At 60.1% G+C, this 16,253-nt stretch overlaps 1 protein-coding gene across 4 annotated transcripts; it reads left to right on the forward strand.

Annotated features, from left to right (window-relative positions):
* The first annotated feature begins 876 nt into the window (after positions 1-876).
* ECE1 (endothelin converting enzyme 1) lies at positions 877-12,622 on the forward strand. Of its 4 annotated transcripts, none has more exons than XM_032201615.1 (18): positions 877-913; positions 4,041-4,127; positions 5,225-5,366; positions 6,007-6,219; positions 7,479-7,603; positions 7,875-8,087; positions 8,158-8,349; positions 8,911-9,053; positions 9,135-9,249; positions 9,484-9,594; positions 9,872-9,970; positions 10,056-10,133; positions 10,540-10,643; positions 10,881-10,991; positions 11,120-11,187; positions 11,265-11,455; positions 11,548-11,643; positions 11,952-12,622. In XM_032201615.1, exons 1-18 carry the CDS (start codon positions 911-913, stop codon positions 12,126-12,128), a joined length of 2,268 nt encoding a protein of 755 aa, XP_032057506.1. In that variant the 5' UTR covers positions 877-910; the 3' UTR covers positions 12,129-12,622. The 4 variants fall into 4 exon arrangements, with proteins under 4 accessions (XP_032057506.1, XP_032057504.1, XP_032057507.1 ...); XM_032201613.1 differs by lacking the exon at positions 877-913 and adding an exon at positions 2,254-2,660; XM_032201616.1 differs by lacking the exon at positions 877-913 and adding an exon at positions 3,454-3,518.
* The last annotated feature ends 3,631 nt before the right edge of the window (positions 12,623-16,253 follow it).

A 16,253-nucleotide genomic window follows, 5' to 3' on the forward strand; every position in this document is an offset into this window, starting at 1 on the left:
TGGGACCGCTAACGAGGGACAGCGCGGCGGAGAGCTCGTTAGCCCTGCGCACAGAAAGCCGCACGATGGGGAACTCCTTGATGCGAGCACAAAACCAGGCTCCGAGTGTGGGTGGGAAAAAAAATACAAACCCTTCAAGGGGCTGCTAAACATATAATACAAACCCTTCAAGGACAAGGCTGCAGCCAGGGGCTGTGGGAGTGCCCAGGGTACTGTGCTCATGCCTGTGCAAAATTGAATGCTTGCACACCTGTAAGGCTGCACGCTCGCATGCACACAAAATTGCAGGCTGACATCCTTGCACCATCATGCACTTGGGTGCTTGCACAACTGTGAGGTTGCATGCAACTGTGTGCTCGTGTGCTTGCACAATCGTGTGTGCACATGCCGGACCAATTGCACACTTGCCCCCTTGCACAACTGCAAGCAACACCTGGCTGGCTGCAAAACCGCTCTGCACAGCCTTCCTTGCACGGCTGCATCCTTGCACCCCTGTGCAACGGCTGCTTGCACACGTGGGTGCTCGAACATGCTGCACGCCCACGCACTCACAGCGTTGCGCGCTTGCACACTCGTTTATTTTAATTCCCAGTTCCCCCCCAATTTCGAGTTCCCCCCATAATTTCGAGTTCCCCCCCAGTTCCCAGTTCCCCCCCCCCCGGTTCCCAGTTCCTCCCCTAGTCCCCAGTTCTCCCTCTCCCCATCCCCGCGCTGGGAGCACCCCACTTCGCAGCGTTCTCCCCGGCGGGTGCTCGTCGCCCGGCGCCCCCCCGGCGCCCCCCCGGCCCCCGAAGGAGTTAACGGCGTAGCGGAGGCGCGGCCCCGCCGCCCCATTGGCGCTGCCGGCCCAGGTGCATCCTCGCCCCGCGCCGCCCCGGGGCCGCAGCGCGCAGCAACGGGGCTCGGAGCCATGGTGAGTGCGGGGCCCCCCCGCCACAAAGTCCCCCCCCCCGGACCCCCCCGCTTCTCCTTCGGGCTCTGTGGGTGCCCCCCCCCAGCCTTGGCTCTCAGGGGGAGGCGCAGGGAGGTGCCCCCCCCCCCCCTCCCCTCCAGCAGCTGGGGGGGGGCACAGCGCGGAACGGGGCGGGTGGGGGCGGCCCCCCCGCGCTGCTGCTGCTGGTTATTTGATGGTTATTGATATTTTCCCGCTTTTCAGCCCCTTTTTGCTCCTTTTCAAAGCTTTTCAAAATTTTCTTCCCCGCACCCCCCAGCCTCAGCCGAACCCGGCGGCTCCCCCAACCCCCCCCGACTCCTCCTCGCCCCCCCTCATTAACGCAAGCAGCTGCTAATTAACCACCCCCCCCCCCCCCCCTTCGGGCATCCCCCGTAACGGGGCCGGGCCGGCCGCAGGCCGCGGCGGCGCCGGGGGCACCCCGGGGTGCGGGGCGGGGGCGGTGCCGCCCGCGGGGGGGGGGGGGGGGGCGGAGGGAGCCCGGGGGGGGCCGCTGGGGACCGGCACCGGGCCGGGGACCGGGGACCGTGGCCGGGAGCGGGGCGGGGGCGGCGCGGAGCGGAGGCGCCGGGGCCGACGGGGGCAGCGCTGGCTCCGAAATGGCGCCCGGGAGGCGGCGGCGGCGGCGCCCCGAGGCCGCGGTGAGGGGCCCCCGGCCCCGAGCACGGGGCTTGCGGGGGGGGGATAAAAGCGAATTTTGGGGAGTGTCGGGGGTTTTTGAGGCCTTGCGGGGAGTTTGGAGGGTGTGGGGTTTAAGCTTGGTCCCCCCCACCCCCCCCCATCGCCCTGCACACCCCCCCCCCCCCCCCCAGCCCATGTGGGTTTGTGATGCGATTTCGGCAAACTTTGGAGCTGGGATCCCCCACCCCCCCCAAAAAAAAAAAAAAGAAAAAAAAAAGACAAAATAATAAAAACACCCCTTTTTGACCAAAAAAAAAGGGCGTTCCCCCTCTCTGCAAGCAAGGGGTGGGAGCGCCTATGGGTGCTGCTTTACGCTGGGGGGAGTAATGTGGGTGCAGTAAATACCTAAAAACCCGATTTTCCACAATTTGATGCGGGGGGGGGGCGTTGTCTGGCCACCCCCTGAGGATGCGCTGTGGCAGCCCCCAGGGGGGCTCTAGGGGCTGAAGCTCGGCGTGGATTCTCTGATGGTTAATACGGGGTTGAGGCAGCACAGTACAGGGAGCAATGCGGGGGGGTCGGATGTGTTTTGCCCTTTTTCCTGCTGTTTTCGGGCCGGGCTGGGCTGGAGCTGCTCAGGGGGCTGCAGGGGCAGGCAGGCGGGATGGGGGATTGCCGAAAAGCCTCATTTCCTCAGGAAACGGAGTGAAAGCGTTGGCTGAAGGCTCAGACTCCAGGAATTGGCCCACGCCGGTGCTTTGGAGCCCCACTGGGGATTCACAGAGCCCCGTGACCAGACCCCCCCTGCATGAGCCTGGAGCTGTGAATTCCAGCCATGTGCGAAGTGCAAAAACAAGGAGAGAAAGGGAGAGGGGAGGAATTAAAAAAAAAAAAAAAAGAAAGAGAGAAAACAGATTTCGCCAGCGATAAAATCCTGCAGTTGAAGCTTTTTCTCCCTGCACAGTTCTCAGGCAGAAGTGCAGCCTCGAGGCGAGTGCTCGGAGGAGATTTTGGGTCTGGAAACGGAGCTTTTTGCACAAGCCAGGAGGGAAAGGGCCTTTTGCCTTCAGCCCTTTCCCATCCCCAGGTGGGTGCTGCAGGGTGCTGCCCTCGGCCACCCTGGTGCACGCGCTCGCCCTCGTGCCTGCGGCTAATTAAACACAGGCTGCGATTTGGGATCCGGGCAGAGCCCTGGGCTCAATTAGTGGTTGTGCAACGGGCGGGCTGGGAAGCTTCACGGCGGCGTTGTCGTCATCGGGCGTTATTGGGGCCGGGGCATGTTTCCACCCCCGGGCCTGTTCGTCCTCTGGATAGCTGGGGACTGACGCTTTCGTTGCACTCGCCTTGCCACAAAGCACACTCCCCATCTGGGCAACCCCCAAAATGCTGATTTTTGGGTGGTTTTGTACCATTTCTGTCCAGAGCGGCCTTAGCACTTTGGCTCTCCCCAGTTCTGGCTGCTTTTATTGCTCTCTGAGCGATGGGGAAACTGAGGCACAGCTGTGCGCTTGGGTGCTGCCAGATTCATACTGGCTCCGTGTCCCTTTGGACGCGGTGGCAACGGGATGGCAATGTCCCTACCTCCACCCAAATGGGTGCAGACCCCTGCTCCCACCTCCCCACCACACAGGGTTTGATGCCAGGGAGTGATGGGACCCAAGCGGCACTGCGGGGCCGGGGAAGGTTTTGGGGTGCCTGCTGTTGTCCCTGTGGGGACAATGCGGCTCAGTGCGCGGTGGCAGGGCCGTGCCAGGGGGGAAGGAAGCGGCGCCGCGATAAGGGCTGTCTGCCAGCCTGTGAGGTTTCCCCTTGTTTTTCTGCTGGGGGCTGAGATAAGAGCTGGGCCCCCCCTGCCTCGGCACAAGGTAACGCCCTGGGGACGCTGAGCCGGGAGGGAAGCGGCGCTTTGCCCGTCTGCTGAGCCTGTGCGCAGCCCAAACACAAGGTGCCATCACCTCTGAGCATCTTTAGGTGCTCAGAGGGACCCCATGGGGTGTTTTGGGGGATGCTGTGGGGCAGGGGGCATGTGGTTTGCGGGGCAGGCAGGAGGGTGCAAGCGAGCTGCGGGCTCTGGGTGAGAGGCAGGTCCCTTGCCGCCAGTGCTGCCCGAGTCCATGGTGAGCCTGGCATGGGGACCCTCTCCCAGTCCTGGGGCCGGGAGCCGATGGAGGAGGAACCAGCATTATTCCTGGCGAAGGGGAGGTTGCACAACCCATCCCTAGGGGAAGCGAGGCGGGTTCGGGTTCACTCAGCTTTTGGCTCCGGCCACGCCGCTTTCTGTAACGTTCCTCCGGCGGCTGCTCGGCGCTTTGCTAGCCCGGAGCCATTCAGGGTCCAGCTCCCCGGAGCAGAAGGAGGAGGCTCTTAGGCTGTGTGTTCCCCTGCCGCCGTCCTTCCTCCTCCTCGGCACAGCCGGGGTGCCGGCCCCCCGCCGCTCAGCCCCTCCGTTTCCTCACCGCCCTCGCAGATGTCGACCTACAAGCGGGCAACACTGGATGACGAAGACCCCCTGGACTCCATCAGTGAAGGCGATGGGTACCCCAACGGCTTCCAGGTGGGGGCTCCGTGCGAGTGCTGGGGGGGGGGGAAAGGGGAGAATTCAGGTCCTGGCAAGCAGCAGAGGGTTGCCTGGGACGGGTTGTTTTCACCGGGCTGGGCGCTTTCCCTTGGGGCAAAGTCTGGCGTGGGCAGAGCTGTGCTGGCTGCCAGCCGCTGCCCTTTGCTCCTCTCGCCCCTGGCAGCCATCGGGGCTGTGCCTCGGGGCACCGGGGCTGTCCCCACAGTCCCCGTAACCCAGAGCAAGTGGTGGTGATTGTGGGGGATCCTGTGGGGCCGGACCCCTCTGCTGTTCGCAGCACTCGGGCGCTCGGCTTTTCTGCTGGCCGAACCCCTTCCTGGCTGGACTAGGGCTGGGCTGAGCAATTAGCACAGGATGGGAGCTTTGTCCCCGCACAAAGGGGATTAGGCTAATTCCTCACCGAGCAGCGGGGAAAGCGGCTTAAAAAGGGCTGCGGGTGGCAGGAAAAGAGCCCGTGGCCGCCAGCGTCCGGCCTCGCTGGTTAAACCGCCCTCGCAGGGAAAGATTTGGGGCTGGACCGATGCTCTTGGTGCTCACCCTGCTGGCAGCCCCGTAATCTCTGCCCAGAACAGCGTTTTCCACACCAAAATCAGGGCTCTGCTGCTGTTTTGCTGTCCCCAGCATGGCCATGCCACCGCAGGGAGCTCCACTTGCCATCGTGTCGGCTCGTGCTTCCTGGGGATGTTTTTCAGCCGAGCAGGAGTATCCTGTTACAGCACTTCCCGACGTCTTTTCCCCCACCCTGTCCCAACTCGAGGGGGGGGACAGGGACGGGGACCACCCGAGGTGGCGGGGGGGCTGAGGGTTTGGGTGGCACAGGCTAGCAGGTGATCCCGCTGGCCGGCCGAAGCGCTCACCCCGCTCCCTTTCCTGCCATTGTGCCGCCCTTCCTGGCGGGTTTCTGGAAGGCAGCTGCGGCTTTTCCCAGCCGAAAACGGCGTGTTTTAGCGGGCCCGATCCGTGCCACGGGCTGTAGGAAGCAAATGGATTTGTTAAGGGGGAGGATGGAGGATGTGCTGGTGGGCTTTTCCCTGCGTGCCGTCGATGGGGAAATGGCGCTGCTTTTCCCGCAGGTGAATTTTTGCGGCCCGAGGAGCAGCCTGGGGTGCTGGGCTCAGCGCACACGGCCTGAGAAACAGCTCGTGGTCCTGGTGGCTGTGCTGGCAGCCGTGCTGGCAGCGTGCCTGCTGGGCCTCATCTTCCAGTACAGAGCCCGTAAGTCCCCGCGCCGCGCAGGGACCGAGCCCCTTGGGCAGGGCAGGGTGCTCGGGTGGGGGTTGGGACGCTCGCCTGCATCCCTCGCCCTAAGGTGGGAGGCTTGGGTACTGGGCAGGGAGCCTGTGGGATGCCCAGACATGGGGTGGGATGCTCACCTACATCTCTTGCCCCCAGGCAGGGTTCTGGGGCATGGGAGGGGACACTCACCTGCAGCCCTCAGCCTAGGGCATGATGCTTGAGCACCAGATGGGATGCTCGGGCACCAGACAGTGCTCGCCTGGCTCCCTTCCCCCGGGGGTGAGGGGCTCGAGTGCTGGGCAGGATGCTCGTCTGCATCCCTCTCCCTGGGGTGGGATGTCTGGGCACTGGGCAGGATGCATGGGCACAGGGGGAGATTCTTGGCCACATCCTTTGCTCTGGGGGAGGATGGCTGGGTCCCAGGCAGGATGCTCTCCCACATCCATCACCCTGGGGTGGGATGCTTGGGCACAGGCTGGGATCCTTGCCCATGCTTCTTGCTCCAGGGCAGGATGTGTGCCCGCATCCCTTGCCATGGGGTGGGATACCCGGGCGAGGGGCAGGATGCTCCCTTGTCGTGCTGCAGCGGCAGAGCTGAGCCTGTCGTGCCCACCCCCAGGGCCATCCGCCGTGTGCCTGTCGGAGGCCTGCATCTCCGTCACCAGCTCCATCCTCAGCTCACTGGACCGGGCGGTGAACCCCTGCGAGGACTTTTTCGGCTACGCCTGCGGAGGCTGGATTAAGGCCAACCCTCTCCCCGACGGCCACTCACGCTGGGGCACCTTCAACAACCTCTGGGAGCACAACCAGGCCATCATGAAGCATCTGCTGGGTGAGCAGCAGCAGCAGTGGGACGCGTGGTGCTGAGGAGTCCCGCTAGGTCTGGGGGTGCCAAAAATATGCCTGTAGGGATGTAAGGTTGGATTTAAAGGCCAGCATCAAACCGGTCTGCGAGGCACGCACTGCAAGGACGTTGGAAAGCAGGTCCCGGGGATGTTTGCTCTCCTGGATGCCCTTGGGATTTTTGAACGTGGTGTTGCAGCTCCTTAGTGCAGGGAGCTGAGCAGGGGAAGGGTCTTGGCTCTGCAGAACCTGTGCTGGTGTCCTTGGGAGCGTTGAAATGCAGGGTTTGTACCTCAGACTGCACACGGAGGCCATAGCACCTTGATAGCACCCCAAGCAGAGGAGCTTTCCCTGCTGGTGGAGCTGGCTCCCAGTCTGGCTATTTTGGGGGCTGAAGCCCCCCAGTAGAGGGAGGGACCCCCGGGCTCAGCCTCTGCACGCAAACACCAAAGTGGGGCAGCTTATCCGAGCAGCCGGCAGGAACGGTTTGTTCAAGCTCTGAGCAAACAACTGGCTCCTTATCAGCACTTTCCACTGTGCTGGGCACTGGGGCTGATTATCTGAAAGAGAAGGCTTGGGAAGAGTGTTGTCTTTCGGGAGGGGGGTGGCGCGGGAACGGCTTTGTCCCCAGCTCTTCCCGCAGAAATCTGGCGCTCGCTGCACCGGGAGAAGGGACCGGGCCTCCAGCCAGGCGGTCGCGCTCGGCATTTCCTTGAATTCCTCGTAGCCGAGGGACCCGGTTAATAAAACCACGCAGCTGGGAAGCCAAAGGTGCAAGCTGTGTCATGAGGAAAGAAAAAAAACTCCAGGGAAGCAGGGCTGTAGGGGGGGGGATGGGGAAGAAAGGATGGTTTTGGAGGCGGAGGAGAAAAATGGGTTTATTGTTCTTCCTTGTAGAAATAAATAATACAGGCCTGGGGAGCGAGCCGGGAGTGCCAGCACAGGGGCAAGGGCAGCACAAGGGGCTGGGTGATGCTGGGAACGGCAGAGCTGCTGGAAAAGTGCTTTTTGTTTTTCTTTCTTTATCTATCTCTTCCAAAGAGCCGGAGCAGCTGCTGCTGGAGGGAGGGGAGATGGGGGCAGGAGGCCAGACGGGGCCAGGGGAACCGGCGGGGAGATCCTTTGGTGCCTCTTTGGAGCCATTACCCAAAACGGGGCTGAGCATTTCTCTGGTGGAAGGCTGGGGGCTCTGGCATCCCCTACGGGTTCCGTGAGCCCCCCGCGAGCCACCCCATGTGCCTCCTGCAGAAAACACCACAGCCAACGTGTCGAGCGAGGCGGAGCGCAAGGCGCAGCGCTACTACCAGGCCTGCATGAACGAGAGCAAGATCGAGGAGCTGCGAGCTGCCCCACTCATGGAGCTCATCCAGAAGGTTCGGCCCTTCCCCAGTTGGCTGAGTCCTCTGCAAAATGGGGGGAAGAGCTCATTTATGGGCAGCCCCAGACTCTCTTATTTCTGGGGCAGAGCATCACGCAGGGCTGGCTCTCCCAAGGGAGGCAGTGATTTATCGGATGCATGGGCAGGTCTTTCCCTTCCTGGGCTTTTTAGCCTCATCATAAGATTCTTCCTTCCTGGATGGGCAGCGGGAGGATATTTAATCAAGGGCATGCAGTCATTCCTTACCCGAGCCCTCTCTTCCCCAGCTGGGTGGCTGGAACATCACGGGCCCCTGGGCCGAGGACAACTTCAATGCGACGCTGCAGAAGGTGACGGCGCACTACCGCACCTCGCCCTTCTTCTCCGTCTACGTCAGCGCCGACTCCAAAAACTCCAACAGCAACGTCATCCAGGTGGATCAGTCGGGGCTAGGCCTGCCGTCGCGGGATTACTACCTGAACAAGACCGAGAACGAGAAGGTAAGGGTGGCAGAGGGTTGGGGTTGTCAGAGAGGTGCCGTGGATGGGTGACACTCCCGTCCCCCTGTAGGTGCTCGCCGGGTACCTGAACTACATGGTGCAGCTGGGCATGTTCCTGGGCGGCACCGACGAGGAGTCGACACGGCAGCAGATGCAGCAGATCTTGGATTTTGAGACCGCGCTGGCCAACATCACCATCCCTCAGGAGAAGCACCGGGACGAGGAGGTCATCTACCACAAAATGACGGCTGGAGAACTGAAGGTAGGAGCGGGGTGAGGCTTCTGGGCACCTGGGGTTGGGAAGCGGGGCTGGTGGAGGGGGTGACGCAGCTCCTCCAGGGAAGTCCTAATGCTGGCCGAAACCATCTGGGAAGTGCTTGTGCAATAGTTTGGCCCATTCTCAGCAGCCGGGTCCCTGGCGGGGACATCCCACCCTGACCTGCTCCTCCCAGCCTCCGGACCGGGGCTGGCGGCTGTCCTGCTGAGGCGCTGACGCACTCTCAGCTCTGCTGCCCGCTGTCCAACTGCAGACGTCAGCCCGGCCACCTCCCTGTGTCCCCAAAGGGGCCATAATGTGCCTCCCCCCCACCCCGTTGTCAGCGTTTTGACACCCGCTCGGCTTTCTTTTCCTTTGTGGGAGGAAATTGTTTAGTCCCCTCCGACCTTTGGAGGATGTTGCTGCTATGGGAAGTGGCCTCTTCAAAATCAGCCAAATCCATCAAACCGGGGCCGATGTGACAGCCACCGGCTTGGGAGGCGGCTGCCACCCCCGATGGCTCTTGGGTCCGTCTTTGAGCTTGTAACCGTGGCGTGGCTTTTGCAGGAGCTGGCACCGGCTGTGGACTGGATGCCCTTCCTCTCCATGGTCTTCCACCCCGTGGAGCTAAACGAGTCGGAGCCCATCGTGGTCTATGCCAAGGAGTACCTGGAGCAGGTCTCTGACCTCATCCTGGCCACGGATAAATGGTGAGAGCCCCCAGCCCACCTGGAAAGGTGCCCAGGGTGGGCCGGTGTGTCCCAGTGCCCACTCACTGCCTCTCGCCACAGCCTCCTCAACAACTACATGATCTGGAACCTGGTGCGGAAAACCAGCCCCTTCCTCGACCAGCGCTTCCAGGATGCTGAGGAGAAATTCATGGAAGTGATGTACGGGACGAAAAAGGTGAGGGGGGAGCCCCAGTGCTTCCAAATACCCAGACTCCTACATCAACGCAGCATTGGCAGTTTTTAGCAATCACTTTGCATCCAAGACCAGATGTAGGGCAGGTCTGGGGCTCACATCTGTGGTGCAGAGCATTGTGCAAGCCCGATCCCGAGGCAGGGTGATGGGGTGGGAAGCGGGGAGGGTGCTGGCTGTGCCGTGCCACCGCTGACAGCCACCTCTCGCCCCGTGCAGACCTGCCTCCCACGCTGGAAGTTCTGCATCAGCGACACAGACAACAACCTGGGCTTTGCCCTGGGGGCCATGTTCGTCAAGGCCACCTTCGCCGAGGACAGCAAGCAGGTGGTACGTCTCCACTGCCCCTGCAGCACGCAAGCCCTGGTGCTGGGAAAGCTGCTGCGGTGGTGGACCTGTTGGGGCAAGACGATGTTTCTGTGTCCACATTACTGTGTTTGCTGTGTGCTGCTGTCCGCCGGGTTTTTCACTGGTCCCTGCCCTGTGCCATCTTGGCATCCCAGCCTCTTCCTCCCCTCTGGTGCGAAGGGTTTTGAGTCGGTCCTTGAACTCACTTGGGTGGGAAGCCAGCTCTCCAGGCCAAAATGCACTGCCTTGTTTCCTCTAGGCGGAGGAAATGATCGCAGAGATTAAAACAGCCTTCGAGGAAAGCCTGGAGACCCTGAAGTGGATGGATGAAGAGACGAGGAAATCTGCCAAGGAGAAGGTGAGGCGCTGGGAGCAGCGGCGGGGAGGCGAGCCAGTCCTCCCACCCCTGGCACCAAAAGCACCTCAGTCCTTGTCACCCCCAGGCGGACGCCATCTACAACATGATCGGCTACCCAAAGTTCATCATGGACCCCAAGGAGCTGGATAAAGTCTTTAATGATGTGAGTCGGGTGGATGATGTCCCGTGGGTCTCTTTTTTTCCCTTTCCCCCACCTCCACCAGGATGTGCAGGATGTGTGTGCCCATGACCGTGGCCCAGGGGCAGCCTTGAGCCCTGCGTCTCCTCCGGAAGGGTCTCGCTTCTGTCCTTGGCCCCTCTCTGGGGACTTCCTGAAGAGCTGCAGCCAGTCCTGGGGTGGCCAGGGCCCTTGGGATCCCTGCCTGGACATGGAGTTCTGTAACAGTGATTCATTGTCCTCCTGAGGCTCCGCAGCTGTCGGAGAGGAGGAGAAATGAGAGCGGGTGTAGCTTGGCCTCCTGCTGGCTCCAGAGGCTCAGACACGAATGCACCGGGAAGAGCGAGGCCGGGCGACCACCGTGTGCCACTCACACTTTGCTCTTCCACAGTACGAGGCCGTGTCTGACCTCTACTTCGAGAATGTCATGCAGTTTTACAACTTCTCGGCCAGGGTCACTGCTGACCAGCTCCGGAAACCACCAAACCGGGACCAGTAAGTCCTCTTCCCTGCTTGGCACAGCCAGGCTCTGTTGTGCTCAGTGGGAATATTGTGATATCCCCTGTCCACTGTGTGGAACGCTGGGGTTTGGTTTTGCTGGAAATGTGCCCGTTAGACCATGCTGGTTTGGGGGAGTTAGTTTGGGCTGACGGCTTTGTGCTACTGTAAAGGGATGGAGCTGGAGCAAACCTCGGTGCTGGGTTTTTGTTGGCCATGTCCTTGTCGCCACAGGTGGAGCATGACGCCTCCGACGGTCAACGCCTACTACTCTCCCACCAAGAATGAGATCGTCTTCCCCGCTGGGATCCTCCAGGCCCCTTTTTACACCCGCGCATCTCCCAAGTGAGAGCCTAGGGAAAAAAAGGAGGGCAGGATTCACAAATTTCCTCCTATCCCCAAACTTGATGCTGAATTTCACGGCTGTGGGGAGCAGTGGCCGCTCGCTAAATCTCAGCATCGCCCTCCCACAGGTCACTGAATTTCGGTGGTATTGGTGTGGTGGTGGGCCACGAGCTGACACATGCCTTCGATGACCAAGGTATGGGCAGGCCGGGTGGGCAAGCTGGTGGCAGGGAGGCTGTGGGAAAGGCAAAGGACACGACGTGTTTTTGGCAGGCCGGGAGTACGACAAGGACGGCAACCTGCGTCCCTGGTGGAAGAACTCCTCGGTGGAGGCCTTCAAGCGGCAGACAGCGTGCATGGTGGAGCAGTACAGCAACTACACCATCAACGGCGAGGCTGTCAACGGCAAGCACACCCTCGGGGAGAACATCGCCGACAATGGGGGCCTCAAGGCTGCCTACCGGGTAGGGCTGGGGGGCCGGGGCCAGGTGGCAGGGGGCGTGGGGTGGCTGGGGCCGTGCCATCCCCTGAACCCACTGTGCTCCTCGGCTTCCAGGCGTATCAGAACTGGCTGAAAAAGAACGGGGAAGAGGAAACCCTCCCGACCCTCGGCCTCACCAACCACCAGCTCTTCTTCGTTGGCTTCGCACAGGTAGGTCTCTCAGCCACAGGCAGTGAGGATGATGCTGGTTTTTGAGGTTCCTTCCACCTTTGGGGTTCCTTCCATCTGTGGAAGCACGCTTCCAGATGCTGTTGGGAGAACACGACAGCAAGGCTGAGGTCTCTGGAGATGCTGTCTGGTGGGTGGAGAACCAAGTCAGGGTGGTGCTGGTTAAAAAGCAAGACAAAGCTGGAGCTGTGTTGGCCCCTGTCCCACCAGCGGGGAGGTTGGCTTTGGCACTGAGCGGGGTCCTGCAGTTGCAGACATCAGCACCTGTGTCTCTTGCCCCCCGCCTGCAGGTGTGGTGCTCGGTTCGCACGCCGGAGAGCTCGCACGAAGGGCTCATCACCGACCCTCACAGCCCCTCGCGCTTCCGTGTCATTGGCACCGTATCCAACTCCTGGGAGTTCGCGGAGCATTTCAGCTGCCCCCTGGGCTCCCCCATGAACCCCCCCAAGAAGTGCGAAGTGTGGTGATGGGCGAATGCCCGAGGGAACCAGCTGCTTCGTCCTCTGCTGGCAGCTGAATTTCCCTGGTCCTTTCAAGAGGCTGAAACCACTTCTCTGTGCAGCGAACTGCCCAGCTCCCCGCTGGAGCGGCGCCCCACGTCCCCGGTGTTGTCCGAGGTTCGATCCACTGTGAAAACTCTTCCCCTCGCTCGCTGGTGAAATGACTTCGATTTGAGGGTTTTTCTTTCCCACCGTGACCAGGCCATGTGTCGAGGCACGTGTCCGCGGGCACTGCCTGTATTTACACACGCAGTGCTCAATCTTGATCTGCTGCCCCAGCAAATACCTCTTCCGAGGCGATAAAGGGAACGCCACGGTGCCAGCAGGTTTGGCTGTGTGTCTAAATACACCTGGCATACCTTCCTCTCTCCAAAGATGCGCACACAAGAATGGAAAGTAGATTAAGATATATTTTGGGGGGAAATATATATATATATATTTTTCATGCATTTTGGAATACACTGGAAAATTTCAGGGAAAATGCATTTTAAAGCTTTTTTTTTTTCTTTTGTTTTTAGCAAAGGATTAGAATATTTATTAATTATCTTTTTTACTTAGTGCAGCTGCAGGGCACAGCACCCTGTGGGGATGGTTCCTCAGCTTGGGGAGCCAGATGTGGCTGCCCGGGCTGTGGTTGGAACCAGCCGGCCCTGGAGCCCGGGTTCCTCCGGGAGGGACCATCCCCAGAAGATGCTGACGGGGTAAGGGGGACAGGGTCTGGGGACAGAATTGGTGGAGCCCCCTTAGGGACTCCTGTCAGGTTGCAGAAGGGCTCTGCTGGGATGCTGCAGCCCCTGGGATTAGCTTTAATTTCTGAGTGCAAAGGGAAAAGTTGACGTGCCAAAGATGTAACTGAGGTGGTGATGGCAGGGATGAAGGGCCCGGCTCTGCCTCTGCCCATGGGCATGGTCTGGTTCTGGCCATCCCCAGGTTCGCAGAGCCCAAGGCTGGGTGCGCAGCAGCACACAAGGACTGCACTGATCCTGTGTCCTGCCAGCGCCTTTCCCAAGGGCTGTGGCTGCATCTCGGCCAGAGAGGAAGGAAAAGGGAGCCCAGAAAGCAGGAGCATGGCAAGAGCAGCTGCAGGAAAGTCCCTGCATCCCTCCTGTCCTCATAAGGGGAGGTTGGCCCCAGCCTGGCCCAGAAGCTTCTCCAGCCAAGCACAGGCAGTTCTTGCTGCTGCTTTGCTTGCTGCCGTGCCCAGCCCCTACGCCCAGGAACTGCAAGCCTCAAAATCACCGTGTGGCCCCAAACCTCCATTCCTGTAGTGCTGGTTTGGTGCCAGTGCAGAAGCTGGCGGGGATGGGGGCGAGGTGCCTCCTCGGGGGCTTTTAATATTCTTTTTTGCGGTTTAGAAAAGAAACCACTGACAGTAACTCAGGTGCTGCGTGTTGTCTCATGGGGCACCTTCTTGCTCTAGACAGAAAGCAAAGATGTAGAGGGATTTTTAATATTTATATGTAAAAGGAGGGGTATGGGGGGATTTTTTTTGTAACTATTTTTTCACCCTACATGTGGAGCTTATCATAATTGAAATAAATACTTTTTACTGGGTCTGGAGTTGCTCATTACTTTTTTTTTCTTTTTTCTTTTTTTTTTTTTTTTCATATAGCAGGGAATGTTTTGTGTCCCCAGCGTGCTTTTTTCTTTCCATCCCAGCTGTGGGATCTGCATGGATGGGCCCCCCTGTGCTGACAAAAGACCAAGCTGAGCAGGCTTTTCCCAGCCTGTGCTTGTGTCTTCCACCTCTCTTGGAGGCTAAAGCCAGAGTTTTGTGCCCAAAAAACTCACTCTCGCTGTGGGTGGCTATGTGCGTTCTACCTCAGTGGCACAGCCCCACACATCTCCCCAGCAGGGAAACCTTTCCCGGATGCTTTTCCTTCCTCCCGCGTGAGATTCTGGCCAGCCAGGCTGTGCTGGGATCCAGCAGCGCTGCCCTGCACAGGTTGCTCTCCAAGCAGCCTTATTTATAGCTCCGCGATGCCAGCTGGATGCTGCCAGCTCCATAGTGCAGGCCAGCACTAGCTCCCAGGCACCTTGAGCGCGTGCTCGGTGGCTTTACTGGGCTCTCCCCAACATGAAAATAAAGACCCTGGCCATGGAGAGAGGCCAGCAGAACCATAAAGCAAGCAACTGGCTGAGCACTTGTTTGCCATTTAGCCCTGGCTTGTTATCTGGGGCTGGACTCGAGCTGTGGCCACCTGGTTGTGCCCCATCAGGATGTAGCGGCAGCCAGAAGCTCGTGGAAATGCTCGCAGGGTGTTTTTGCTGCAGGCAGGTGTGGAGGCAGGATGGGCAGGACAGCCCGGTGGGGGACATGGGTGCTGCTCTGGCTCCTGGCACTGCTCACTGCACGTCCCTGCAATTGTCACCCCTGTGGTAAGGCAGTAAAAGTTCGCTTTTGCTGTTTTTACTGTGTTGCCTGTCCCAGATTAAATAAGAATGTAATAAGAGAGCTTGCTTTCAGCTCGCGGGACTTGGTGTGAGGCCCTTGATTTCCTGCAGAGCTGCGAGACCAGCTGAGATCTCACTGGAAATGGTAGCGCAAACCCGCAGAGGGCGGTGGAGCCGAGAAAATCGCTGCCTGCATGCTGCGGCTGGGCTGCAAGGAGTTAGCGATGCCTGGAGCGACACCGGGGTGAGGATGAAAATTTTTGGCCTGGATCTGGCCCCAGCTGCTGTGTGTTTAAAATGCGGTGAAATGTCGGAAAAGAGAGGAGCAGGAGTGCCATGGGTGTAAGGCAAAGAGGATTTAATCTGGGAGAGCAGGGCTGGGCGAAGGAGCCATTGCCCAGCTGCAAGAAACACAGAGGAGAGCACAGCCGTGCACCTCTGCCTTTCCCACCCAGCATGTCGCAGGGAGGATGCTGTCAGAGGCAGTTTAGCCGTCTGAAAGGGAAATAATTGGCCTCCGAGGGATGTCCGTGCTCTCTGGGGCTCTTCCCATTTATCCAGGAGTTGTGGCAGCTTAGCTAGGTGGTCCCTGCCAGCCCGGCGCTGGGCACAGCGGCTCGTGGGTGCACAATCTTCCTTGTGCGCCCCTAAACTCATCCCAGGAAATTATTTTCCAGTCCCCAGCCTGGTTATATCTGCTGTCTTGGCCTCCACTGAGGGGACAGCCCCAGTGCAGGAAGGATTTGAAGGGCAAGAATCAGCTTGCACCCTTGCAGGGTGAGGGCCTGGCTGGGGGGATGCTGCGGTCAGGGCCCTGGGCCCGGCGGCAGAGGCCTGCCCATCTGGGAGGCCGCCGGGGTAGGTGCAGCCGGCAGGAGGTGACTCATCCCGCTCACGTGCCGGTGCCCGGCGTGGGCTTGCCCGATCTTGGGTGGTATTTGCCTTATTTCACGCTCAGCAGTGCCCTGGAGGGCTGAGACGTTGGCCGAGGGCTGAGCCCAGACAGGAGAAGGAACTGGCACGTGGGCCTGGCCGTTCCTGAGGAAGGAGGGGAGGCTCCAAGTGTTTTTGCACTTTTTTTTTTTTTTTTTTTTTTTTTTTTTCCTGGGGGATATTGGAAAGGGATCACTGGGGGGAAAGCAGGAGAAGCCCGAAAGGAGAGGCGCTGTTGTGCCATGCCGGGTGATAGCGGGTACCCAGAGCGTGCGGGAGCCTCTGGAGCAAGCTGGAGCTGCCTGTGGCAGGGCAAGTGCCGGCTTCAGTACGGTCAAGTCCCAAGATGCTGACCCCAGCTGTCTGAACTGCTCGTCTCCTTCTCTGCCTGCCCTCTCCAAGCAGGACTGAAACCCCAGCATATTGTGATAGTGCTGGGGTCACTTGCTGGGACCATCAGGTTTTGGAGCAGCGAATGGGCCAGGAGCTTCTCCTCCCGGCGCTGCTGAAGGAAGGAGGAGAGCAAGCAGGAGGTGGTGAGCAGGTTTCCAAGTCCCACCACACAGCTTGGAGCAGACCTGGGACCTGATCACACAGGTCACCATGGTGGTGGTTCTTACTCAGGGCCAAGCAATAAAGAAGTTGCTTAACTTTGCTTGCCCCCGGGGCCATTGCTTTGTTCATTATGCTCTCCCCTCCAGCAGGACCTCTGCAGAAAACCAGCCTTTTTCCAGTGATACCCCAAGCCCTACACTCTCTTTTCCC

This window comes from Aythya fuligula, chromosome 21, assembly GCF_009819795.1.
Source record: "Aythya fuligula isolate bAytFul2 chromosome 21, bAytFul2.pri, whole genome shotgun sequence".
NCBI classification, from domain to species: Eukaryota; Metazoa; Chordata; class Aves; order Anseriformes; family Anatidae; genus Aythya; species Aythya fuligula.

Coding starts and splice junctions, on each gene's coding strand:
- ECE1 (XM_032201613.1), top strand. CDS start 2,409: ATGTGCGAAGTGCAAAAACAAGGAGAGAAAGGGAGAGGGGAGGAATTA. Junction 2,661..4,040: donor CAGCCCTTTCCCATCCCCAG/GTGGGTGCTGCA, acceptor CCGCCCTCGCAG/ATGTCGACCTACAAGCGGGC. Junction 9,971..10,055: donor GGAAATCTGCCAAGGAGAAG/GTGAGGCGCTGG, acceptor TGTCACCCCCAG/GCGGACGCCATCTACAACAT.